Genomic DNA, 27,968 nt, shown 5'->3' with positions numbered 1-27,968 from the left:
TGCTTTTATAATCTTATGAGAAAGGTAGAGATATATCCAACTCCGAAGATTATTAATATATTTATGTAGATTCAGGTTGGAAATAAGAGGGCAGAATATATTCCTCTTTTACTGCACTGGAAATTATGTGATTGTTAGGATACTGTTCTGAATTACCTTAATTGTCAAGGGATAATAACTGTTCTATATAAATTACCAGCGTACAGGGATAACCTTAGTTTATCATATATGGTTTAAGGTTAGTTAACAAAGTCAGTTAAACCTAATGTCTTATATAAATTTCAGCAGATTTCTACAAAGGCAGTTGACTTTAACAGATAATCTGTAATAGATGAACCTAGAGCTTATTCTTCTGTCTTTTCTAGCATATTCGTCATACATGCTAGAACATAAAACTTACTGTGACGTAAAACTGTTGTTTTTATTTGCCCTGAAAATTACTTTAGAAGCTTTTATTCAAGTTTATGTGTGTTTTGTATAAAACCTGATGGTTCTGAAGGCAATTTTGTGATTACAAGTTTCCTGCCATATCCTCTGACCCACTGAACAGATACGACTTCTTTAAGTGACTGTTCTTTAGATTTCTAGTAATAAATGTATTTTTTCCAGCCACGTAGTTTTGGTTTGCTTTGGTTTCGGTCTTTTGCTACTATTTTGATGTGGTAGGAAGAGTGAGTAGGATATGTTGACTAATAAATTTGCATGTAAAAACAGAGTAATGAGAGGAAAATAATTAAGAGTTTAGCAAAACTTTTAGTCAGTTACATTAGATGTCAAAATAACTCAGTAGTCAGAAAAGTTACATGGAATCACTGATTTGGGGGGTAGTTGATCTTAGTAGCATTACATAATGTTCCTAGATATCAGACAAAATTTGAAGTACCCCAATAGTGTGCCTAAGTCTATAATTTTGATGACTGCAGTCTTCCTTACAGGATCTGATAACCAAATATAGGATTTCTTGAGGAATTTTTCCAAGAAAATAAGTTTGTTTTTATTTTTGTTTGTTTGTTTTTTTTTTTTTTTCCTTAAATTGCCTTCAGCCAGATCCTGGATAGGGATCTGAATTTTTCCTTTTGATTTTTGCTTTTCTAATATGTATTTTTGTAACACCTGATAAACCTAAAAGGTGGATGTTGCATTGTCAGAGACACCTTATGTGTAGAATAAGTTTTAGATTATTGATAACCTCTTGATAAAAATCAGTGTTAAAGTATAGTGCATAGACCAACACTAGACACTACTTATTTTTATAAACAAAGCCTTAGTGATGATACCATATCCATGTTTAAAATTTTTTATTTCATTTCTTTGAAAAGCTGGTGGCAGAGGGTGCTTCTTCACTCACCCAGTGGCTGTGACATCTGGGGCTGGGCCAGGCTGAAGTCAGGACCAGGAAGCTCTGTCCTGCTCTCCCACATGGGGGGCAAGAACTCAGATACTTAAGCCATCATCTGCTGCTTCTCAGTGTGTCAGCAAGGAGTTGGATCAGAACCAGAATAGTCAGGACTCAAACCAGCCCTCCAGTATGGGGAAACGGACTTTGTCTATTGCTGCTTTCTCTCTACAATGGCAGAATTTAAGAACCATTGCAGCCACTGGGGGAGTGAACCATCGGACAGAGGGTCTTCCTCTCTGTCTCTCCTCCTCTCTGTATATGTGCCTTTCTAATAAAAATAAATGACCACGAGTAGATCTAAAAATATTTTCACACATAAACTTACCTTTAATTCTGCACAAACTTTTAAAACATCCTCATTTGTCCCACAACTGACAGCCTTACCAAGTTCTCTTCATAATATTCTCTTAACAATTGTTTTTTTCCTAATAGGTTGGTAGTCACACATCATTTTCATTTATGACTTTAGTGCATTCATGTACCACACACATAGCAATGTTTTAATCAACAGTGGACTAAACCGTAAGACTTTAATATTACTGAAAGACTCATATCACCTACTGATGGTGTATGTATTCAGTGTCATAGTACAATGCATTGCTCATGTGTTTGATGATGCTGATATAAATAAACTTAATGCGTTGCCAGTTATACAAGCATGGCAATACAATTATGTACAGTACATAATGCTGGATAATGATCAATGACTGTGTTGCTGGATTCTGAATTGACTATACAGTGCTTTTTAGAGTGTACTCCTTTTACTTGTTCTTAAAAAGTCTAGTAAAACTGTCCTATTACACTTGTAGCAGCCACACATCTCATGAGCACATCATTTTTTCTGTTTGAATTTTATCAGATCGTGTTTGTTCATCATGGCCTTAGGACCAATGCAATATTCCATGCATGTCAGATAGTCCAGCTCAGCGGTAGGCCATACCATGCAGGTTTATACAAGTGTCAGAATGTGTACATGGCTTTAATTTGAATTTCTGTCATTATGCTTTTTCACTATAGCTACAGATGTGTTGATCTTGACATTTTTCAGTAAGCTTCTGGTTTTGTTGACTATTGTTTTTCTGTTCTCTATCTCAATCTCAGCTCTACATTTTATGATACTCTTATTCCATTTGTGTCTATTTTGCTTTCCCTTGTCTAGTTCCCTGAAAGTTTGAAACTTTTCTTCATGTTTTCATGTAAGTATTTATAGCTGTAAATTTCCTTCTGAGCACTGCTTTACTACATCCTAAGTTTTGGCATGTTGTATTTTTATTTCTATTAAAGTATTTTCTAATTTCCTAGTGACTTTTCAATTAAATATAATTGTAACTTAATTTTCTTAATCATTAATCTTTGTTATAAAAATAGCTGTAATTGTTAACATTAGTTAAAACTATCCAGAAGGCAAGGGTCTAAAAGGAAATGTTCAACAACAGATCAATTCCTGATGTGTTATAGCGTTTCCTATGATAGGCTTGACCATTCTGAGTATAATGGGGAAAAAAATCTCAAAGATTTTCAGTTTTATTCTCTGAGAACACAGTTTTTCTGGCCCATTAATAGTCTAGAAAATACGATTAACTTTATGAGCAGTCAACATAAAGTTGTTTTTCAATCATATCCACAGTATTTCCTTTCTCTTTTTTTAAAGATCTTGTATTTCAAAGAGTCACAAAGAGTGTGGGAGAGGCAGATTTTGCATCTGCTAGTTTATTCCCAAATGACCATAACAGCCAGAGCTAAACTAGACCCAAACCAGGAACAAGGACCTTTATCCAGGTCTCTCTTCTGGGTGACAGGGGCTCAAACACTTGAGCCATCTTCTGCTGTTTTCCTGGGTATGTAAGCAGGAAGCTAGATCAGAAGTGGAGCTGCCAGAACATGAGCTGGGACCCATATATGATGCTAAGTATTGTTGGAGGCAGCTTTACTTGCTGTGTCACAAAATTTTCTTGAAAAGGGGAAAGAGGGAGGAGAGACAGTTACTTTTAAAGGCAGAGAGACCTGAGTAAGCCAAAGCTGGAAGCTGAGAATTAAATCCAGATCTACATATCTGGAGGAAAGGACTCAGTTACTTGAGCCATCTTCACTTTATCCCTGTGTCTCCATTAACAAGAAGCTGAAAGCAGCCAGAGCAGAATTCTGCCAACATATTCTGACCCCTAGCTTAAATGTCTCCTTTTCACAGTATTTCTAATTCCTTTTTTTTTTTTTTTTATTTCTTCTTTGATGTGTTGGTTGAGTCTGGGATGTTGGCATTGCATATTGGAGTGCCTAGGTTCAAGTCGACTTGTTTCTGATTTCAGCATCCTCGTGCACACTCTATGGGGCACAAATGATAGCAGAAGTATCTGGGTCCCGTCACCCACCTGGGAAACATGAATTGATACTTGGCTTCCAGCTTTGGACTGGTCTATCCCTGGCTATTGAAGGCATATGGGGATTGAACCAGCAGTTGGATGGTTGTTTTCTGTCTCACTATGGCTTTCAAGTAAAATAGATATTTACTTAGACTTTAGTCTGTTGTTTAACTTCCACATATTTGAAAATTTTCCACATTTCCTCCTGTATTTCATTATGTTGTGGTCAGAGAAGATATTTGGGAGGATTTTGATCTTTAATTTATTGAAACTTAATTTATAGCCTAATATTTATCCTGGAGAATGTTCCATATGCATTTGAGAAAGATGTGTATTAAACTAGTAATGAATTTCATGTTCTGTGAATGACAAATGGTTGATACTCTTATTCAAGTCTTCATATTTCCCAGATGATCTTCTTACTGTAATTATTCTAGTCACTTTTTATTTAAGTGCAGTGTTGAAGTTTCCAACTGTTACTGCAGAATTGTCTAATTCTCTTTAATTGTTTGGTATCTATGCCATATGTTATGGGGTTTTGTTGTTAAACACATATGTTTATATTTGTAATTTTTATATATTCACAAATCTTGTATATTCTTGATGAATTTAGCTTTATAATCATTAAATACTGGTTTTATCTTTAGTAATAATCACTGTTGTAATTGCTATTTTATCTGATATTAATATAACTGAGTTCTTTTGGTTACTGTTTCCATTTGATTCTAACATGAATCTCTTGAGATAGCATATACTTGTGACATGTTTGCTTTTAATCCATTCTGTCAAACTCATCTTACAATTGGACTGTAACCCATCTATTTTTAAATAATTGCTGATAAAGACTGTCTTTGCTGTAAGTTCTCTGTATGCCTCAGTCTTCCATCAGTGCCTCCTTTTGTGTTATTGTGGCTGACCATTTGATTCTCTCATTGCTTTACTGGGGACTAGTTAACAGTTTTAGTTCAGATTAGTAATGATTTAGTTCCAGTCACATAAGAGGCTTCTTGTTTTTAACAAAGTACATCTTTGTAAGAGACTAGTTCAAAAAGTTTATGAAAGTTTTGTTGATATTCTGTTTAGTAAGGCATTGTTCTATTAGTTTTTGCATATGCTTTTTGAGCACATTTAAGGTCTTTTTGTGGTATATACAATGTGGATTTTGTTAAGAACAATATTAATTTGTTTTTTCTTGTTTGCATGTTTCGTAACATTTATTGAACTAGGCATGCTTAGTATGTAATGTGTCAGTCATATTCTCCCACCTCCCAAGGGTTCATTTTTGCTGTTTGTTGTGATTGGTTTTTGCCTAGTGACTTTTCTTAGCAGATTTTGTGAAAGTGTATGTTTTATGTTGTACGTGGCCACTGGAATCGCTGGTTAGTTAGTTAAATGATTAGCTAATGATTTGGCAGACAGTTCCTTAAACACCCTGAACATAAACGCACCAAGGGGGAATTTTTATGGAAAGATGAAATGAAAAGAATGCTAATTGCCCCCTGGATGTTTGGTGACCATCGTATATATCCCAGACTTTATCAGTGGGCTCTGCGAATGCTTTGAAGTTCATCTTCCATTTTCAGTTGGACAATTTACATGTCTTCATTAGGCATGCATCCCACTTTGCTTGCGTAGAATCTATAGAACATGTGGAGGTGAAAACATAGAGCAGCCTCAGATTTCTCTTCAGTGTGTATTCTGCTCTGGGCATGCATACACATGACATGCTAGTTTTTAAGGAGTATGTGGAACTTATGTAAAGCTCATTTTCCAAAAGAGTTCACTTCCCAGGGTTTTTTGATGACTCCATTTTTTTAACCCATTATTATTATCTCTTGCCCCCTTCACCACCAGCTAATAAATTTATCTTGAAATGTTTTCAGCAAATGCCTTCTCTGCTCAAGTAGAGTCGTAAGTTTGGCAAACCAAGGGAAGTCAGACAGTTCAAAACATAGAGCAATCCGAAATGTTTGCTGGAGGACAGTAGCAGCTCTGCAACCTCCAGCATCGGGAATCCACACCACAAACTTAAGCTGATGTCTTCCAGACCCTTAATAGCAGTCATGGCCTTTTGCTTAAGCACATGTATAATAGCTGTAAACTTTGGTTGCAGGAGATCAAATAAAGTAATTTGGACATTTTTGCTGGATTATTCACTGTTTCTGTGGATAGAGTGTTGGAGTTCCCTGTCTTTTTTTTTTCCCCTGCATTTCAATTGCATTCAATTTTGATGCACAAATGAACATAATTTCAAAGATTTTTTAAAAAGTTTGTTTATTGTGTGAACCTGTGGTATGGCAGGTTAAACTACCACCCACAACACTGGCATCCCTTGAGAATGCCAGTGCAAGTCCCAGCTGCTCCACTTCCAGTCCAGTTCCCTGCTAACCCATATGGAAAAACTAGCAGAATGCCTCAAGATGCTGCCACGGATGTGGGAGACCTTGATGGCATTTCAAGTCTCTGGCCTCAGTCTTCATAACTGGCTGTAAGGGGGCATTTGGAGGACTGAACCAGTGAATGGAAGACTGATTCATTCTCATTTCTCTCTCTCTTTCTCTCTTTTCTCTCTTCTCTCTGTATATGTGTGCCCCTTTCTTCCTTCTCTCTTGTGACACTGGCTTTCAAACAAAGAAATCTTTTGTTTATTTTATTTATTTAAAAGGTAGAGTATTGGGAAAGGGGGAAGAGGAGAGAGATCATTCCAACTTTCTGGCTTCCTCCCCAAATATCCTCAGCAAACAGGCCTGGGGCAGGCCAAAGCCAGGGGCCAGAGACTCAGTTCATGTCTCTCATGTCAGTGGTAGGGACCCGGCTACTTGATGAGCATTGAGAGTATGCATTCCTAGGAAGATGGAATAGAGACTGAATTCTTAACTCAAATCCAAGCACTCTGATAAAGGATATGGATGTCTCAAGCAATCATTTCACCATTGTACCAGTCAACTGCCAGTGGAATATCTTTTAAATTTAGTGGAGGTAGCTTTAAAACCCAACTTGACAGCGTGGTGTTACTGACATTTTATACTCTCCAATTTTACCTATGCACACAGGATTATATACAGTGTAATTTTATATCAGTTCAATCTGAAGCACTGAAGTATAGTGAATGACTTTTTAAGTATATTAAACTATAGTGCAAGGGTTAAAAATGTTGAATGCAACATATATATTAATTGCAATGATTTTGAATAAGTGCAAATTTAACTGCCTTCAAATCAGCATACTTTTTTCTGTGTAAGATTGAGCTGCCATCGATTGATGCTGGGTAATAAATTCAATGCAAATAACAATAAAGAAACTACATATAGCAAGCCTGGGACTCAAAACTTGGTCTTAAGATCTCAAATAAATAAAGACTGTCTTTGAAAGAACACAGATGTATTAATTTTTAATTTGTTTCTTTTTGATCCCTTAATTACTGAAAAAGATTTATTGGTTAATTTTAGGAAGGCAAGTGTTTGGAAAGTTTTGCCAAATACTGTCTTCTGTAAATGACTATATGGTAATGAAAAGTTAAGAGGAGAGCCAAATTAGATTGAATAATTGTTCAGTCATGTGGGTCAGGGTAGTTGCATAGGCTGGTTGTTAGACTGATTGCTCAAATTACATTGCCTGGGGTCCTGCACTTGGTTGGCTGTCTTCTCAGATCTTAACAAGGTTCTGGGAATTTCTTTTTCTGACAAAGTTGCTTTGTGCTTCTCCCTCCCCCCTCCAGGATGCTTCATCTGCAGACATCAGAAAGGCATATCGTAAGCTTTCACTAACTTTACATCCAGACAAGAATAAAGATGAAAATGCAGAAACTCAGTTTAGACAAGTAAGTGAAATATACTGTTTTACACATTTTGTAACAAGTGTATTACTAAGTGTGTGCATGGTAGAAACATGAACTGGTGTATAGGATACTCTCATTTGAAAATAAAGGAGTAATTCAAAACTAACATGCATATGCTAATTCAATTTTTATGAAATATGTTTCTGCCAATGTTTTGTATTAGAATCTCTGAATTCTTTGAGGATCCTAGTTGTCATAATTATCTTGTCTGTGTTATACCTTTTGCTTTTAAAAAGCACATTTAATGATGAGCTGTAACTTGCATTTTTCATATATTACTTTGATGCCAAACTTTTTTTGAAACCAAACATTCTTAATCTCATAATATACTATCAAAAAGTGTTTTTATATATAGTGTTATTTTGTGTACACTTTATATATTACATATATAAATTGTTACTGATAATCGATTTTAATCTGATTATTGTGTTTATGGGTAAGTAGTTTTCTACATGTGCTTTATAATGCCTTCAATTTTTAATATTGAGATTATTTTTATTTTTAAGTAATGCTTCTATTTTAGTTGGTGGCCATTTATGAAGTTTTAAAGGATGATGAACGAAGACAGAGGTGAGTGTTCTTTTCTGCTCTTAAATGTTGTATTTCCATGCCACAGTTTAAAGAGAACTAAGTCTCATTGAACATTATATTTTAAATCAGTGTTTTATTTTTATTCCTTTCAACAAATAAAATCATTTTTAAAATGTTTGCGTAGAGCAGAATTAACTTCTACTGGAAATATTTGCTGGGTTGACTCAGTACTTAGAGATTTCAGGATTAGGAGTGGTGATGTTGTTAACAAGTCCTGGCTTCTAAGAGAAACTTTGTACCAGGAGTGTTTATGCTCTAGTAAATAGAAATATCACTTGATTTCAAACAAATATCTGTTCCTTTTGATATGTCAGTAATTGCTGCTATCTATGTTTAGTAGCCCCTTTTTTTCTTAATGTTTGAAATTAAATGGTTAGTAGTAGATTATTATGCCTTTTTTTGTGTGTTTTCAATCTTTTGAGTAAGAGAACAGACTTGGATAAGTTTGTAGAAGATGGAAGAAACACACTGGATTTTCCTATTTTGTTTGCCCCCTTTTTCTCCCTCTGCATCTTTTAAGTTTTGCACTCGGGGTTAAACTTCTCAAGTGGAGGCAGTGTCTGCTTTTGAGATTTCTCTCTGCCCCTTGTGGAAGGGCATTACTGAATGTACCTAGGGGTTTATAGTGCAACTGACTCGGGAGGGCATTACACAAAGACTGGTTTCCTCCCCTCCACCCGGGCTTCTCCACTGCCCCAGAACCCCAGAATGAATGGAATGTGGTGTCAGCTGATAGTTGTGGACTTCCAGGCTTTTTAAAGTTAGACCCACAGAATAAAAGGCATTTTGCATCATGTTGCAGTAGGTGTGCAAGCACACACAAAGAGCGATTTTTCACAAAGCACTTCTTAGTGTTTGTGAAATACTGATACTTCATGTTCTCAAGTGGTCGTTTTGTTTTTGGGGGTTTTTTGTTTTTGTTTTTTGGGTTTTTGTTTGTTTTCCTTTAACAATGTCAGTGTGTTGTGAACCACACTATTTTCATTGATTCCATGAAACACTAGTGTGCCACAATGGAAAATCTAAAAATTTTTTGTATATTAAGAATCTTTTTAAAAAATACAATCGTGTTTTTGAGATTGAAGCTCAAGCCAACCTAAATACATATCTATGGGGATAATACAACACTCCAAACTCAAGACTACCCCAGAATTGTACTATGTGAAAGTCTTAATCTTCCTACAAATGTATCATCTGTAATTACTTCGTATTTTGAAATGTTTGTTAGCACTCATGGTTCTCATCTTCATTCTTTAAATACCTCAGTTTGTCAGATTGCAAGCAAGGATTCAACATATTCTCAAGTGTTCTTTGCTTTATAACAAGGGCTGGCATTGGTTCAGGTACTGTAGCAGACATTCCTCCACTTTGAAATAATTTATAGTGTTGAAAGAGACCTGAAGTGTGTTGAAAGAAGGGTTGGTCATTCTGTGCATATTTGCTATTTGGTTTCTCTCAGTGAGCCCCTGGTTTTATTTCATTTGTCATTAATGTGTCTTAAAAGACAATTTAGGGCCCAGCATGGTAGCCAAGTGGCTAAAGTCCTCGCCTTGCATACATCCAGCATGCCATTTGGGCACCAGTTGTAATCCCAGCAACCCCAGTTCCCATCCAGCTCCCAGCTTGTGGCTTGGGAAAGCAGTCAAGGACGGCCCAAAACCTTGGGACCCTGCACCCACATGGGAGACCAGGAAGAAGCTCCTGACTTCAGATTGGCTCAGTTCCAGCTTTTGCGGCTGCTTGGGGAGTGAATCATCAGACAGAAGATCTTTCTCTTTGTCCTCCTCTCTATATATCTGACTTTCCAGTAAAAATGTAATACATCTTAAAAAAAAGTTTAGCTTGTCTTCCAGCTTCTTTGACATCAGTTTCTTTTTGTTGTTTAGGAGTCAGTAAACTGTATAGCAGTCATTGAAATTATCTTTTCAGAACAGATCACTTTTTGTTTCATCATTAACATAACTCTTGTAACACTGTTTAGGATTGGGTCTTCTGCATTTGTTTTAGTGTTGGTAGGAAAAAAGGTTTAACAGTTAAACAAACAGCTGTAGTATTTACATCCCTTGAGGCACAAATAACTCTTTAGTAACTGGTTTTCCTTGAGGCAAAAGTCTTAGCTCATCAAGCTGAGACTCATTCCTCTAAAGCCTTGTGCCTGAGGCCAGGTGGCCTGGAGAAAGGCGGCTCTGCAGACAGTTACCTAAGGTCTTTAATTCCTTTAGGGGGGAAAGTGCACAGTCAGCCCTATCTTCTGAAAGAGGATTGATTCCCTCTAAATGAAACTGCTTTCTGTGTCACAATTGCTTTTTTCCTTGACTAAATGCTTTTGAACATGTGACTTTACAGGACTTTGCAATGTATAATTAATTGTGTTTTCACTGAAATCTAATTTATTCTTGAAATTTTTGCTGGAATTTAGCAAAGGAATAAATAAATAACCTAGGTAAGTTTTTTGTAGAGAAAAGTCAAGTTTTAGTTTTCAATAGTTTTTAATAAAAAAGATTTTATTCATTTGTTTGAAAGGCATGGTTCTTTAACAGAGAGAGCTTGCATTTGCTGTCCATTCTCCAGATGGCCTCAAAACCTTGGCTAGGCCTAAGTCCAAACTCCGTCAGGGTCTCCCACATGGGTGCTGGGGGTCCACACTTGGTCCATCTTTCTCTGCCTACCCAGGCAATGTAGCAGGAAACTGGATCAAAAATGTAGCAGCCGTATTGGCATTCCTATGAGATGTCTGCATTGAAGGAAGCAACTTGCTGTGCCACAAGGCAGCTTTATTTAGGTATAATTAGCCTACTATAAAAGTCACCTGTACAGTTTAGTTATTTTTAGTAAATTTACAGTTATTCAAGGCATCACCGCAATTCGTTTTGCAGAATTCCCTAAAGCCCCATTTGTGAGCAGCTCCCACACTGATTCCCAGCCCAGGTGATCGCTATTCTACTTTATGTGCTTGTGAATTTGTCTTTTTGTGTACATTTCACATAAATAAACTCAGCACATTTATTTTCCATCTGACTTCTTTCTGCTAATGTAGTGCTTTTTAGGTTCATCCACATTAGTATATTGCAGTGTGCATTCCTTTTCCTTGCTGAATGGTATTCCATTGTCTGTATATGCTGCATGTGTATACCCATTCACCAACTGATGGATGGGCTATTTCCACTTGTTGGTGATGATGAACCATGCTGCTGTGCTTTGTGTGGAAATGCTTTCAGTTCTTAGTAAGTTACTAGGAATGAAATTCTGAACAAACTTTTAAGCCTTTCCACATGCTACCCAATGTGACATAAAACATAAAAACAGCAAGTTTTCCTGTTTAGTGGAAGAAAATCAGTCCAAGCAGTGTTTCCTAAAATCCTTATTTATAGTGCTGATTCTGTGAAACAGTAGTGCAGTTACGTTTCAACATAAATTTCTGTGCAAGTGCTACTTTACATTAGATTTTTGTTTTAGTAACATTACCATTTACTGATGTCTAAAATCTGTCAGATATTTTTAAGCAGTACTCTTATGAACATGGTTGTGTATTTTAAAATATTTTCATGTTGCAGTGATATTAAAATCTGAAAAATATTTTTAATTTACTAACTTAAATTGTGTTTTCTTTGTAAATGCAGTTAAAAGTATAGTTATCTCAGCCTCAATCTGCAAAACTGATAAATCCATTACCCAGTTTTTTATGCTTAAAGGAATGCGTGAATCAAAATGAACATTAGTGTGAGAATAACTTTGACTTACCACTTTTACTATGTCAATTTTTTTAAAAGATAAATAAACTTATTAGACAAAATATAGAAATGTTATCACATTTTTAATGCAAAAGTATGCATTACTTAATTAATGCAATTAATTTATATCTGTTTCCTGTTTATGATTTTTCTACATCAGTTTTACTCCAAATTTCAAAATGTATCCTAAATGCGTATTAGATTATTTAAGCTAAATATCGATAGTTATATTAGTATATCATGATATCAATGTACAAGAATTTCCATGGAAATTGAAAAATAAAAATATTTAACATTTTTTTTTCTGGTTTAGGTACTATAGAACCATAAGTTAGCTCTCACACCTCAAGATTATAATAATAATTTGTTTTAGGAGTATAGAACTAACGAATGTTCTTTTCTTTCCATATCAGTTATTCTGATCTACTAGTATTAACATTCTACATTAAGTCAGGTTTTCTAGATTGTCTAATAAAATATATTTTACATTAATAAACAGTGTTTTCCATTGAAAGAAAAAAGTTGCTGGTAATAAATTCTCTGGGTTTTTTTTTAGCATATCTCCAAGGTATCAATTTAATAACTATCAAAGTAGCTACTGCAGTTGTTGCATTTAAATTGATTTACATGTCAAGACTGGCAGTTTAGCAGCTGCGCTATTATTCCTAGATCGGTCAATTTACTTGAGAAAAACCTACTACTGAGTTCTACTGACCTGCCTGACAATATAGGCCCTATTTCTATTCCAGTAATTAGGGCTGCGACTAACTCAGAATATTTTTAATTAAAATATTTTGGTCAATGTGTTGCACCAAATTAGGCCTTTCAGTGAAGATTTAATTCTGGAAATAGTGTGATTAGAATATTTAATGAGTTGTGTTCAATTAAGATTAACAGGTTGTGTGTGTTGAACATCCAGTGTGTGTGAACATTTTGAAATTCACAATCATAAATGTTACTCCTTATTTTTAGCCCTATAAGTGTTTGTCTTGGTAATAGTCTGAGAAGTAAGTTTAAATCCAGTTGAAATTTTATTTTAAATTAACTTTTTAAAGCTGATGATACAAAGAAAGCAAACTTACAGTGTGTTACTTGGAGGAAAGCATTTATTTGTTAATGGCCCCTGCTAACCAAAGCCAGATATAAAGAAACTGCCTCTTAACTGTTTATAAATAGTTTTGTAAGAAGTTTGATGTAAACACTGGTTCCATATCTCTTTCTAATTTTGAAATTTTTTTTATAAAATGATGAAACTAATACAGAGTAAAAAGTGCCTTGTTTTGTAGGCTTTTACCTCATTAAACAGCTTTGATAAATAATGTGCATAAGAATTTCAGCCTTGAACCATTGTGGTAGGGGGATAGAAATAAAAGCATTGATTTGATTCAATTAACATGTGATTCATGGTAGTGGATAACTGTTTTCCCCCTTTTAGAATCCTGTGTTTTTGTTGCTGACTTCTGTCGTGAGGTCTTCGCTAGATTCTGGCAGAGGAGTAAACTATATGTAGCTTCTTGACGTTATCCTACAGAAAGTTAATGAAATTTGTCCTCTGTGGTTTATTGCCGCTCATGTTTCTGAAGGTGGTCAGTGACGGGAGCTGTGACGAGTACCTTGAATTTTCAGGTACTAGACACTGTAGTGCTGGTAGTCTATGCAAGTGCTGTCTGTCTTTGAGCAATGATTTTGTTTTTCCTTTTTCTGAAAATAGGTACAAATAAGGGGTTTTATTTTAAACTTCCCATGAAGAACTGTCCTATTTGCTGCTCTAGGTATGATGATATTCTGGTCAATGGGCTTCCAGATTGGCGACAGCCTGTATTCTACTATAGGCGCGTGAGGAGAATGAGCAATGCGGAGCTGGCGTTGCTCTTGTTCATTATTCTCACAGTGGGTCACTATGCTGTGGTTTGGTCAATTTACCTGGAAAAACAATTGGTGAGTACTACAAACAAAATGCTCTAGCCTCCTCAATTTTGTGTGGAATTTCAAACATTTCTCAGACAATGAGAACATTTTTCTGATAATTTTATATCCAACATTTAATGTTTGATGAATTTCTAAGTCAGGAAGAGCCCATGAGATAAGAAAATAGCCACTCCCCCTTTTTTTAAAGAATGTGATGGGTTTCTTATAAAACTTTTAGAAGGCTCAAATATCACACTAAAAATGTAGGACTACATTTTTCTTAATTTTTCACCTTAAGTAGATGCATTTTTAAAGATAAGATTGACTCAGATTCTTTTTTGTCAGGGACCTGCATATAATGAGTTACTTTAAAGGTGTCATAATAAAATAAAGTTTGAAATGACCATAATTTTATAACTTCAAGGTTCAGCTGGTTAAAATATTATGCTTCAGTTTGATATGCTACAGTGTGGACTTTTCTTTATGCAGCAACGATAATGAAGCATATTTGTCAGCATTCATGAATAGCATCTGTTTACTTATTCCTTTTGAAGTGACATTATTAAAGTTGCATGAATGAAAAAAGTAAGTTGAATGCTTTCCCTTAGAAAACTTGGATTGCTATGGAGATGCACATGACTGACAGTGCTGAACTTCATGTGTGTTGGGGCCTGGATACCATGGCAACAGTTATTGTGAAAGATGGATGATTTTCCTTAATCATGTTGAACCCTACATACATTTGCATAAATGTTCCTCCATAATGTTTACCCTTCACAGAAGAGTGTTGATAACATTTGAAGAGTACATGTTAATGATAACCTGTAACCATAATTCTTGCACATTCAGGATAAACTGCTCAGTAGAAAAAGGAGGGAAAAGAAAAAAAAGACTGGCAGCAAGAGTGTTGATGTGTCAAAACCTGATGCATCTGAAAAAAATGAAAGGTAGGAGCATGTAAAATATAATTTAGTGCTGTTTTTAAATGTGTCTTCAATAAGATTTAATTTCATATGTAAATGCATTGTAGATATACTCTCATTTACTTCTAAATAAGTCTATAAAAGACTAATGTGTCATTGTGTATAAGCAACATTTCTCCAGAATTTTTCCTTATAAAGTATTAATTTACATTTAACATAAACTCTCAAATTGTATAGCTTTACATTTTTTTACTGAACGTTGGAAGCCAGGTTATCACCAAAACAGTCTCCTTTGGCTTGGGAGCAGCAGTGTGTGGAGAGGCGAGAGATGCAGGGCACTCGGAGAGATGTCAGCATTTCTTCTGTTGGTTCATAGAGAGAAGTAAAGAGTTTAAACAGTTCACACAGCAGGGCACAAACTCGATCAATGTGAGATGGAGATCAGACTATTCTGCCTGCCTTCTATTCTGATGACATCAGTGAGCAATGCTTCAGTGAACTGCAAATGACATTAATTTTTATGTATTGGTTTGTTTATGCTGCAGTCTTCATATCTGGTTGTCAGCACTTAGGAACAGGATGGTTAGTCTTTTATAGCTGAAGGAGTCCTAAGGCTTAAGAATCCATTTTGCAGAAGTGATGAAAGGGCCAGGTTGAAAAAAATACTGCATTTCTTTATCTGTGTAACATTGTTAAAATCACCTTCCCCAAAAACTTAGGCTAGACTCCTATTTGTAAGACACAGTACATTTGTTGTAACCAGTGTGTATCATGATAGAATGTCAGATGAACTAATAACTGTCACAAATATTTCATTGAATGCCTTCATTTTTTTTTTTGTTGGAAAGTTCATTCAGAAAAGAATTCATAGTCTTTAAAAAAAATACTTTGTCTGCAGAGTTTATTTTAATGATCTACCCTACCCTACCCCCTACTCCATTCTCCTTAGATTGCTAACGAAACCACAGTGGCAGGATTTGCTTCCATGTAAACTGGGGATTTGGTTTTGCCTCACACTAAAAGCATTGCCTCATCTAATCCAGGTAAAAATATTCTTTTCATATATTAGGTGCTTTAATTTTTAATTATTCGTGTAATAATTTATGCATGTTATCTGAATGACATACAGTGCTTTACAACATTGAATGAATCAAATGATGTGTTCATAAAGTAAGCCTGATTGACAGTATTTTTAACATTTAGATAAAAGGTCCTATAAAATTATCTCAGTGCTTTTAGAATATCAAGATAGAAAAAGTGAATAATCTTTTGCCTACTGTTACTATTAAAAATATAAGCAGTAAAAAGGAACAAGATTCATGAAGCTAGCTCATCACCTATTATTTGAATAACATTTAATTATGAAGTGTAAAAACATTGGAACCTTTACATAAGCATTTGTATAATTATGTAAAAATGTATATTGCTTTTCATCTTATTTACAGTATTGAAAGAAGTGAGGACATTTGTTTTCTGCCTGTAAACAAAGGTTCCCATTCTAGTTAATCTTGATCAAATGATAAAATGTGAATCATACCATATTTATATGACCATTACCTCACTTTTCTTTATATTTAGCATGGGAAGCCATATTTTGTTAAATTGTTGCTTTGTTAATTTTGTTGTTTCTAATTAGAAAATTCACAGCACATACTTAAACTACTTGAAGGTATATATAATATTTTTTGGTGTATTTTAGTAAATTTTGAGATTCATTGAGTTTGTAATTTGGGGGAAGAAATGTTTCATTTCAGAAAATGATCACTTATAAGTAGAGAGCTAGTTCTATTCACTTTAAATTCATGTGCCAGAGCTGTTTTCCTGATCTTTTAAGGATACTAATGACTCTGGCATCTGTATTTTATTTTCCTCTTTCCATTGATAATGAAAGTGTTGTATTTGAAGAGGAAATGAGCTAAAAATGATTAGTGTTCATCTCTCTAACCTCTGTGAAACTATCAGTTTTTCCATTAAAACAATTAGTTTTTATCATTGCTACTTACAATATCTTAAGTTTCTTCACAGTTAATAAAATATTTTGATAATATTCCGTTTTTAAGTTATTTACTATTTTATATTATTTATTTGAAAACACCCTTCAAGGCATGTGTAAGATTATAAGTATGCATTTGTCATCTTTTAGAAATATTTTAGGTCAGAAGCACCGAAATGTAATTTCAATCTTGAGCAATTCATAATAGTTTATTTGGTACAATTAATGTTAAAATTAATATTGATATTAAACTGGCATATTTCTTGGTTAGCATGCAGGACAGTTTGTAAAACTAGAATCAATATTTTATGTTTGCTTGCGTTTACCACTTATTTAAAACTATCTGTGATATCTAAACCCAACAGATTATTTTGCTTCATCATAATTTTTTAGAAAGTATTCAAAGAAGTTTTACAGAAACTTTTAAATCTTTTTAGAAACTGTACTTTCTTTATCAAACTTCTTGATCAGTTTGAGTTCTAAAATTTTTACTTACTTGGTAATTATTTCTCCCTGACAATACATACCATAAAGAAAATAAAATGATTTTTTTTTAGGTAAATACTTGACATTTTCACTTTGGAGACTCAAGATTAGTTGTTTTGTTGGTCATAAACAATGCAAGGTGGTAGACTGACAAATTGTAATCATGAAAGTATTTTAGATTGATATACATATAACTTATGAAAGATACCAATGAAATTATAATGAATTTTTGCTGTTATGATTAGGTTTGTGCTTTTTTGGATTTGCTGTAATCTTTGTTTTAATTTTTCTTCCATAAAATCATGTAGTATGAAACATGCTTTAACTATAAAGCTGAACTTTTAATGTGATACTTCTTTGATATCTTAGGAAGATTTAAGGCATTTGTTAAATTTAAAAGAAGTACTTTACTTTGAAGCAATCTGAATGAATAATAACTATAGTGATAAAAAAGAATCCTACAGTAAGAGTGAAGCATTAAAAAAATACATGTAATCTTTTTAATCAAGTACTTTATATTTTATTCACCATTTTTGTGATGTAGGGCCATTGTTGGCGTGTGTGTGTGTGTGTGTGTGGGTGTGTGTGTCCACTGATTGGGTTCCTTTGTCTTTGTACTTTGTTAAACCATACCTCTGATCTTGATTTCTATAGACATATTTCCGTCTTGATTTCTTTATGCAAGAGTCAAGTGAACTGTTGTGAAATAATATCATTATATAATCCTGATATATTTTTATTATTTCTACCTAGTCTTTTAGAATTGGCTTCCGCATCCAGTTTAAAACATTTTTAGAAACTCTTGAGCTTCCAGAGCTCATTCAATTTGATTTTCCTAGAAGTAACTTTCATTTGCCATATACATTACATATTTTAAAGATAATATGTAATTGAATTATGTCAGTGCAATAGTCAGTGTAACTGACAAAAACATTTAAGAGCAAATAAAACCGAACCAACTGCAGTGTAAGTTAAACAGATATCTGGAGTTTTATTTTTATGTGAACCTCTTGAATTTTATGAAAAGTTAACTAAAACTGAGCTGGAGAGATTTTTTGTAAACATGTAACTAATAGGTAAGAGTCGGGTCTAAACTATAGGTAGGAGATTCGGAGCCAGGTGGCCTTCATGCTGGCACACTGTACACCCAAAGCTTGTCCTAGCCAACACACACGCGCCCTCCCCCACCCCTCAATTTTCTTTTTCATTGTCCTGTCTACAGCTATTCCTTTGCTACATTTCTCATACACACAAACTTATCTGGTAGTATTGGGGAAAGTGACAGTTTGAGTTCAGCGTATGATCCTAAGTTCACCTTTATTAAATACTATCTAGATCCCTACGATCTAGATTCCCTTCTTCCTGCTTCGCTTACCTGAATTCTTTTCTGTTCCTCTCTACACCTCAAATTACAAGTAAGAATAGTGAAAACACTGTTGGCGGTATAAAGCAGATTCTTATTTTGATATGTTTAGAAAAATATTTCAGCCAGTTCAGTGGAAATACGTTACCCACATGACAGAACACAGAGGTCAGTATGTCTTCTATACTGTGTGTAGAGGTAGCCATGATGAAATGCAGAATGTACACTTCACATGGGTACTGTGAACACGGATTCTGAAGCCTGAGAGCCTCAAGCTCTTTACTCATCATGAACAAGGGGAACCAAAATCAGGAGCCACTTGAACTGAAACCTGAAGGATGGATAGCTAACAGCAAACTGCCTACTTTGTGCACTAGATAGTATACAGGGTAATTTCTTAGATATATTGCTTCTCACGTAATCAAACCCTGTATCGTTCTTCTGTGTTGGCTGTATTCAGCTATGACACAGGAAATTTTCCCAAAGTATTTTCTGAGATACCTTTTAATTGAGCATAAGTTCTATAACTATGAGAGGAGCAAATAATTAATAAAAATTAAAGCAATATTATGTGATTATTTTCAACTTAATTTGCAACTTTTTCACTTTTTTAAAAAAAGATCTATTTTTCGGGCCCGGCTCGGTGGCGCAAGTGGTTAAAGGTCCTCGCCTTGCACACCCGGGATCCCATATGGGTGCCGGTTCTATTCCCGGCAGCCCCGCTTCCCTTCCAGCTCCCTGCCTGTGGCCTGGGAAAGCAGTCGAGGACGGCCCAAAGCTTTGGGAACCTGCACCCGCGTGGGAGACCCGGAAGAGGCTCCTGGCTTCGGATTGGCATAGTATCGGCCCGTTGCGCTCACTTGGGGAGTGAATCATCGGACGGAAGATCTTCCTCTCTGTCTCTTCTCTCTGTATATCCACCTTTCCAATGAAAAAATAATAAAAATAAATCTTTAAAAAAATAAATAAATAAAAATAAAAATAAAAAAAGATCTATTTTTCTTTGAAAGTCAGATATACAGAGAGGAGGAGAGACAAAGAGGAAGATCTCTCATCCACTGATTTGTTCCTCAAGTGGCTGCAAAGGCTAGAGCTGAGCTAATCTAAAGCCAGGAGCTTCTTCCAGGTCTCCCATGTGGGTGCAGGGTCCCAAGGCTTTGGGCCGTCCTCGAGTGCTTTCTCAGGCCTCAAGCAAGAAACTGGATGGGAAGCAGGCCACTTCACAAACCGACGCCCATATGGGATGCCAGGGCATAAAAGGCAAGAACCTTGGCCACTAGTTTACCGTGCTGAACCCTTTGTAACTGTTTTTGAAGTCTCCGTATCTAGTCCCATAATCAGATCATTAAGACCATCAGTTTCTTATAGAAACTGAAGAAGTAGCAGCTATCTTAATTATGGTACCCTGCATTTTTTGTAATCAGATACATCTTAAGTACTCAGAATTTATTTGCTTGGTAGTTTAATTTTTTGGGTGTCACCATTTAAGTTTCTCTCTAAATGTGAAGTTAAATTTCTCTCTGAGATCATTTGTAAAATATAAAGCTTCCATAGTTTTACATTGCCTGAAGTTATGAAATTTCTGCATTGTTAAATTTCATCCACATCTTTTTTCACTACCAAGGTGATATAATGTTAAGACTATTAAGTAAAAATTATTGTGGGAAGTTGCCACAGAGGCTATGCATGCTGGAATCCAGATTTATAGATTACACAGGAGCAAGGACTGAGAAAATAGAGGAATCTTCTCTGTATTGCTTCTCTGTATCTGTTACATTAAAAGGGGGAATAAGAAAAAAATTGCCTGTGAGTAAAGAGAGTACTGCAACAACTTTATAGATTTACCTGTAAGTGGAGTCATCTTCTTTTCAACAGAGTTCTCCCATGGCGACAACAACTACAGACAAGCCCAGAGGTCACCCTCCCTGACAATCAAGGCCCTTCCTTTCTAGCCCCTTTGCTTCTGCTTGCTGAGACCGTCAGAAACCAAACAAATAAAACATTCACAGCTAATTAGCAGAGGAAAAAAAGCTTCTAACAGGCTTGAAGGCATTTGTGGCAACTGAGTTGCCTGCCCTTGTACAGGAAGTTAAACTGGATTTTTCAGGGGATGACGCTGTTTACATTTAGTATTCTAAAACTTAAAAAACTGTGAAACAAATTTTGCATAAGGAGTACATAAACAAATGGAAAGCGATGGAGAAGCTGCTCTGAATTTTTATGAGGCTGAAACTGCTCTAGAAAGACAAAGGAGTACAAGAGAACTGAGAAAAGCTCAAAGTTCTTTATCTCTGTCCTCTGGAAGGAGGGTGTACGTTGTAAGAACTTGGATATCCAATGTAAAGTTTTCTAGTTGTACTGCTGGATGTAGAAAAGATTAAAAGCCACAATAATAACTATATAGAGATACTTTCACTGATTACGTGTTAAAGCAAGTTTTCCAGAGTGAAACAGCTAGTCATCATAGATATTAAAGTAGGTGGAAGAAAATAAAGAAATGAATAATAAATTTTTCCAACAGCTGAATAATCTGATCATAAAATCCTAACCAGTTGGATTTATTGTAAAAGCTGAGGTGGATTCCTGTGTCAAATTGGGACTTAGAAAATAGCTTCTAGGGGACTCTTCCACTTGTTAGCCCCAATGGAAAGTAGCTTTTAGACCTTGCATCGCCTTGAATATATATGTCTTGTGATCAGGAGAGCTTCTGGCTTTGTTTTATTGTGAATTTTGTTATCTTGTGAATTAAGTTTATACAGTTCTATACCTAAATTTTGACTTATTCAAATTATATAATTTTAAATTTTCTGTATACTTTGTAATTTTATTATATATTACATGTAATTCTGAGATTATCATTAATCAATGGGCGTACATGGTCAGATTTTTTAAAATGTGCCTAACATATTTTCCTCTGAAGATGGGTATTTGGAAGCTTCAAACCAAGAGAGAAAATCTAAGGTATCAGTTGAAAAGAAATGGAGTATCATTCATCTCTTTTCCAGCTACCGCTCCTCAGAGCCCGCCCATGTTTGTTATTTCCTTTAGGATAGGCAGTATTTTCCTGCTCTTTACCATTCTTAGTGCCTTTTATTTTAAAGATTTATCTTTTTATTGGAAAAGCAGATTTATAGAGAGAAAAAGATACAGAGGGAAAGCTCTTCCATCTGCTGGTTCACTCCGCAAGTGGCTCTTAATGGCCAGAGCTGAGCCAATCCAGAGTCAGGAGCCAGGAGCTTCTTCTGGGTCTCCCACGTGGACCACCGGGTCCTGAGTCATTGAAGCATCTTCCACTGCTTTCCCAAGCAACAAACATGGAGCTGGATGGGAGGTGGCACAGCTGGGACACAAACGGGTGTTCATATTGGCTCCCAAGGCATGCTAGGCAAGGATTTAGCCACTAGGCTCTTGCATCAGGCCTGACCAATGCCTTCTTTCCTAAGCTTTCCTTGGATTGCTTAGTATTTAAGTTTAATGAAGAAGTGGAAGTAAACCCAATGTTGTGTGTTCAGTGTTACTAAATGATCCATTTTAAGTATGCTTGAAAAGACAACAGTGCTCACTTTGGCAGCACATACACTGAAAAGACACAACAGAGACACCAGTTTGAACAGCCACCTTCACATAAACTGAAGTATGACCATTTTACCTGGTTTTAGTCCTAAAGTAAGAGCCATCAGAGAAGACAAGGGGAAAAGAGCTGTTGAAATATGCTGCGTCCCTCACCCTCAGCTCCAAGCACTGTCTCTATACCTCCTCCTTAGGCTTAAGCCTAGTAAAGCCAACTCACCATTGTAAAACTCAAACATAGAGGGCCCCTGCCCCATCCCATTACCAGTAGATTGAACCTTTGGATCCTTCTTATCCAAGCAGGCAAGACTGTCTCCATGACCCCTTCCCCACTCAGTAAGATTCCATCCTCTTAGGAGCAGGGGAGGAACATTAGCACAGGACTTGCCTTGGATCTCAGTACTGGACCTAGCACCAGATAAACCCAAGAGGCCTTTATCTTTATCTCAGTGCTCTAAGATTGAGCTCTAGTGCTTCATTCTGAACAGTACTATTGTGGATTGGGACAAACTGGATATAGGGGCTCCTAGTGCTGAAAAAGTGACAACACATCATCATCAGACTTTGGAATAGACTCTCAACTAGGTTACCATCTAATTCTGAAATTGTGGAGATATCAGTAAGTTTAGAATACAAACAAAGCCAGATAACAATGACTAGGAAAAATTCCTCATCCTTCAGTGTAGTTGATGTCATATGCCAGCAAACATCAAAAACTTTCAGGAAGGGGCTAACATCAATACTCTGAAGTTTAAACCTCTGCACAAAACAGCAACATGCGTATCAGTGTGCCAGTTGGAGCCCTGCCACTCTATTTCTGACTAAACTCCCTGCTAATGTGCCTCAGTGGAAAGATACATAATTTGCAGAAATGTTTTAGTAAATATGAAGCGAAAAAGCTCATGCTTACTTTGGTAGACAGCACGGTTTTTGTCAAATTGATGAGGAGTATTGAAATAGCATGTTTTTTTTTTTCAATTTGATGAGACATATTTAAAATAGCTGCCATATAAAAGACCTAACTAACAAGATGACATTCTAAGTGTAATACATTTAGTCTTCCTCACAGTACTATGAGGTACTTTTATGGTATTCATTTTGTAAATGAGAAAACTGCTCCATAGAGAAGTGAAATATTTGGATAAATGTCACGTAGTAAATAGAAGGGCACAGCTGAATTTTAAAAATTTATATTTATTTTGAAAGTGTTTCAGAGGAAGAGGGATAGAGACAGAGAAGGAGAGATCTTGCACTTGGTTCACTTCTCTCAGATGGCTGCAATGGCCAGAACTGTGTCGAGACGATATCTAGGTACCAACAGCTTCATCCAGGTCTCCCACATGGTGTCAGGAACCCAAGCACTTGGGCCATCTTCTGCTACTTTTCCAAGGCCATCAGCTAGGAGCTGGATTGGATGCGGAACAGCCAGGATTTGAGAACACATATCTGTGTGGAATGCTGATGTCATAGGAAGCAGGCTTAACTTGCTACACTACAACACCAGTCCACAGAGCTAAGATCCTATTAGGTAGCGTGACTTCAACACCTGTCCTCTTAATGACTACCTCGCTGTACTGTACTATGAGATTAAGTCAGCCTTCTTTCACCTTCATTAAACTTACTCAGTTTAAGTCAAAGAGTGTGAGAAAAAAATTTTTTTCATTGTCAGGATCATATGTTTGGACAAACAGCTGGTTTATTTTCATGTTTGATTTTTTTTTTTAAGGTCTAATCTTTTTTGTTGGTACTCTGGTAAAATCTCTCCATCCCTCCGTCTCAATTAAATAGTTAAATTCTATGTAGAAAAAAGCTAATGCATTCATCCATGCCAGGGAATAAATGACTGGTATGGCTCAATATTAAATTATACTCTTAGATTTGAGTATTTTTTTAAGGGATTGTTAAAGGGGCCGTAAGTAACCTTAACATCAAATCTGGCCAAAATTTAAAGTGCCTATGAGCATGGGAGAATGAGTAAGTCAGGTACATGGCCATCTGTGCTCTTCACACCATTGTTTGGTTGGCCTAAGCTTGCAGGTATCCTAACAGAAATAAAGTAACAACATAAAAATAGTCATGGAAAAAATAAGAGATGCATCTTTGTTTTCTTAATCCAGTGATTTTAGGCCTACCTCATTTGCCCAGTGCTTTAACAGGTAGAAGAGTTCTGATACAAATCCAGGAGGGATAAATTTCAAGAGAAAGCTTTAACATCAATAAAAAAGAAATAATCCCAAACTAGGAGTCGATGCTTATGCGTTTACCTCTAAGTAATGTTAAAAAGTGGGTTTGTTCCTTTATTTCCTGGAGGCAAGATAGGTCTGTGATTCTCTAAGAACCTACTTCCCAAGAATGTTACCCTGTAGTTATCCTTGATAGCCTTCAGTCCTCAAGCTTTGTCATTTCTTTGGATGGTTTCTTAACATATTTCAACCTAGTTCAGTTCAGTAAGTACTTACTGAGTGCCTGCTTATGCACTGGGTATTCAGCGTCCCTATCTGAAATGTCTCATCTTCTCAAAGTGAAGATAGTATGATGCAAGAAAACATTAAATTGTTTAAGTACAGAAGTAGTATTAGGAGAGAATCACTCTACTAGAGAAGGTCAAAAACTTGCATAGGGACTGATACTTGAACCGGTTTCCAAGTATGAGTAAGGTTTTCAGAGCAATGGCAAAAGCAAAGTGTCCTAGCTTGACGGCCAGGGGAATGTAAAGGTGTGAGATCACGGTGTGGCCTTTACACATGGATGCACAGTGTGGCCTGGGTCCTACAAGTACATCACTATCAAATAGAATAAGTTTAAATCAAAGAATATGAAAAAAGATCTTTTTGTTGGTACTGTGTTAAAAACTTATGAGTTTATTCAGTATTTCTTTTAAGAGTATACGAGAGAGGTCTTTGATCCTCTGGCCCACTCCACAAATGGCCACATAGTTAGGACTGGCCCAGGCTAAGGCTAGGAGCCAGGAACGTCGCCGGGACCACCATGTGGGTGGTATCTTATTCCGCTTTCCCAGGAACATTAATAGGAGTTAGATCAGAAACAAACTGTCATGACTGGAATCTATACTGGTACGGGATGCTGTCATAGCAGCTGGTGGCATAACCCACTGTGTCACAATGCCAGCCACACCCACTGTGTTGATATCTATTCATGTATTGTGTATTTTTTTGTCTAAACCCTCCATGGTAATTGTTTTATTTTAGACTTTTAGGGCAGTGAAAAGATAATTTCACTTTTGTCTGCATTATCTTCTAACTTTTGTAATTTGTATTCTGTAACCATATTCACATTTAATGTCTCTGAAAGTATAATGGAGTTGGGGAATAATATGAAAATAGTGTTATTCCTGTGTTTATTATTACAATCATGTAAATTGCCATGCCAGATAATTTTGTTCAGCAAGTTCATTTTTCCTGAACTCTGTCCAAGAAACAGTACAATATTGATAATGTAATGGTATAAAACAGAAATAGGATACTTCCTTTCCATGTCTGAGAGACAAGAATTTCTTTTAATTTATCCTTAAGCGGTTTCTACTCTTAGCCAGCAGAACAGGATAATCCTTATCCCTTATATAAAAAAATCTACTCAAAGATAATCAAGGACCTACAACTACAACCTGATACCATCAAGTTACTAAAGGAAAACATTAGAAAAATTTTGCAAGACTTTGACTTTAGAAAAGACTTTTTGGAAAAGACACCAGAAAGACAAGTAATAAAGAAATAGACAAAAGGCATTGCATTAAGCTAAGAATAAATCTGCACTGCAATGGAAACACTCAACAAAATGAATGGGCAGCTGACACAAGGGGGGAAGTTATTTGCCAACCATGGAGCTGATAAACCATTAGTATTCAGGCTTGATAAAGAGATCAAGAACTACAAAACAAACACTCCTGTTAAGAAATGGGCAAAGAACATAAACCAGCAGTTTTCAAATATTGAATACAAATTGCAGACAGACACATGGAAAAGTACTTAGGATTAATAGCCATCAGGGAAATGCAAAGAAAAATCACAGTGACGCTTTCTTTACCTCACCCCAGTTAGAATGGCTGTTATACAAAAATGAAATAACAATAAATGCTGGTGAAGATATATGGGAGGAAGGATACCCTAATCCACTGTTTTGGGGAATGAGAACTAGCACAACCATTCTTGGAGATTTCTCAGAGATCTGAAAATGATCTACCATGTGACCCAGTTATTCCATTTCTTAGAATCTACCCATATGAAATGAAATCAGCATGTGAAATAGTTATTTGTACTGCCAGCTTTATTGCAGCACAATTAACAACAGCTAAAATATGACATCAGCTTAAGTGTCCTTTAGCAGATGACTAAAAAATAGGGTGTAGGACATGGCACGATAGCCTAGTGGCTAAATTCCTCATGTCCTGGTGGCCCCACTTCCCATACAGCTCCCTGCTTGTGGCCTGGGAAAGCAGTCATGGCCCAAAGCCTTGGGACCCTGCACCCACGTGGGAGACCTAGAAGTTCCTGGCTCCTGGTTTCGGATCGGCTCAGCTCTGGCCATTGCAGCCACTTGGGGAGTGAATCAGCAGATGGAAGATTTTTCTGTCTCTCTTCTCTTTATATCTGACTTCCAAAAAAAATAAATATATCTCTTTTTAAAAAAGGAAAATAAGGTGTAAATATGCCAAGGAATATTGCATAGCCATGAAATACTGAAATGCTGTCTTTTGCAACAAAATGGAAACAACCTGAAACCATCATGCTTAATGAAATAAGCCAGTTTCAAAAACACAGATATCATGTTTTTTTTATATGTAGCAGTTACAGAATACAAAAAAAAAAAAGTGTAGGAATGCAACAGTCATTTGGAGATATAATTGTTGTTTATACTTAAGTGGAACTAGGATCTACCTGCTTTTTACTTGTTCAGAGTTTCTATTTGTATTGAATTAACTCTAAATGTAGGGTGAATTAAAGTTATGTCGGCAACAACTGGTGAAGAATAGAGGGGTATTAGCAGGGAGCATGAGAGTGAAGAATACGGGGTTATCTTGGAAATGTACCTAAGCAATGTATAAGGTGTTCTCTTGATGTATCCATGGTAAAACTCAAACATATTTAAATTGAACCTGCTTTGAAATGAAGTGGAAAGTTCTATCAATCTAAACTGATTTTCATTTTAATTTATTTACAAATTTTTTTAAAGGATGCTGGCCAAATTTATGCAAAATATAAGGAAACAAGAATGAAAGAAAAGGAAGACGCAATGATGAGAGCTGAACTTGAAACACTTCAAAGTGAGTTTTAAGTTAGGCTATATTAATTCTATAATATAAAAGTAGCTATTTAAATTTGGATTTCCCTTATAAGAGTAGTAGGTACATTTTCTATATTTTTCTCTGCTGCTCTGATTTTTTACTGTGATTAATGAATCATACATGGAGAATACTCTTAAGTGTCGTTGAATCACATGTTGAAAGGAGGCATGAAGTCATCAAGTCATATAATTACTCATAGCTAAGTATCCAAAATCTGCAGAATCCTAAAATACTCCAGTAGTATAATTATAATCAATGTTTGTGATTAAGGCTAACTAATCACCAAGTTTGCTTTCTGTTATAACAGTATAGTACTAATTGGAAAGCCTGATAAATGATTTTTGCTTGGGAAGTTTTTATTTTGTTTATAACATTGTTATTTAATTAAGCTTGAATAAATTGTTGGAAAGAAAACTTCCTTTAAGAAATGTAAATTTTTGCTGATTTTAGGAAAACTTGAATACCCTATTAATGACATTTCTGGCCCTTTTGTCTTATTCTTAT

General features: G+C 35.7%; 1 protein-coding gene across 2 annotated transcripts in view; it reads left to right on the top strand.

Moving 5' to 3' along the window:
• The window catches only part of DNAJC1 (DnaJ heat shock protein family (Hsp40) member C1), a 145,603-nt gene that overhangs the window by 49,398 nt on the left and 68,237 nt on the right, over window positions 1–27,968 (top strand). The window contains exons 2-7 of one of the 2 annotated variants that reach the window (XM_040968214.1): window positions 7,478–7,579; window positions 8,121–8,167; window positions 13,692–13,857; window positions 14,677–14,774; window positions 15,700–15,793; window positions 27,353–27,443. In XM_040968214.1, coding sequence (XP_040824148.1) covers window positions 7,478–7,579; window positions 8,121–8,167; window positions 13,692–13,857; window positions 14,677–14,774; window positions 15,700–15,793; window positions 27,353–27,443 — 598 coding nt within the window. Of the gene's footprint in view, window positions 1–6,019; window positions 6,032–7,477; window positions 7,580–8,120; window positions 8,168–13,292; window positions 13,858–14,676; window positions 14,775–15,699; window positions 15,794–27,352; window positions 27,444–27,968 lie in introns of those variants that run through there. The other variant, XM_040968215.1, reaches the window with a different exon arrangement.

Source organism: Ochotona curzoniae, unplaced genomic scaffold (assembly GCF_017591425.1).
Source record: "Ochotona curzoniae isolate NIBS_2020 unplaced genomic scaffold, NIBS_Ocur_1.0 scaffold_4683, whole genome shotgun sequence".
Taxonomy (NCBI): domain Eukaryota; kingdom Metazoa; phylum Chordata; class Mammalia; order Lagomorpha; family Ochotonidae; genus Ochotona; species Ochotona curzoniae.
This window is presented reverse-complemented; position numbering and strand designations above follow the sequence as displayed.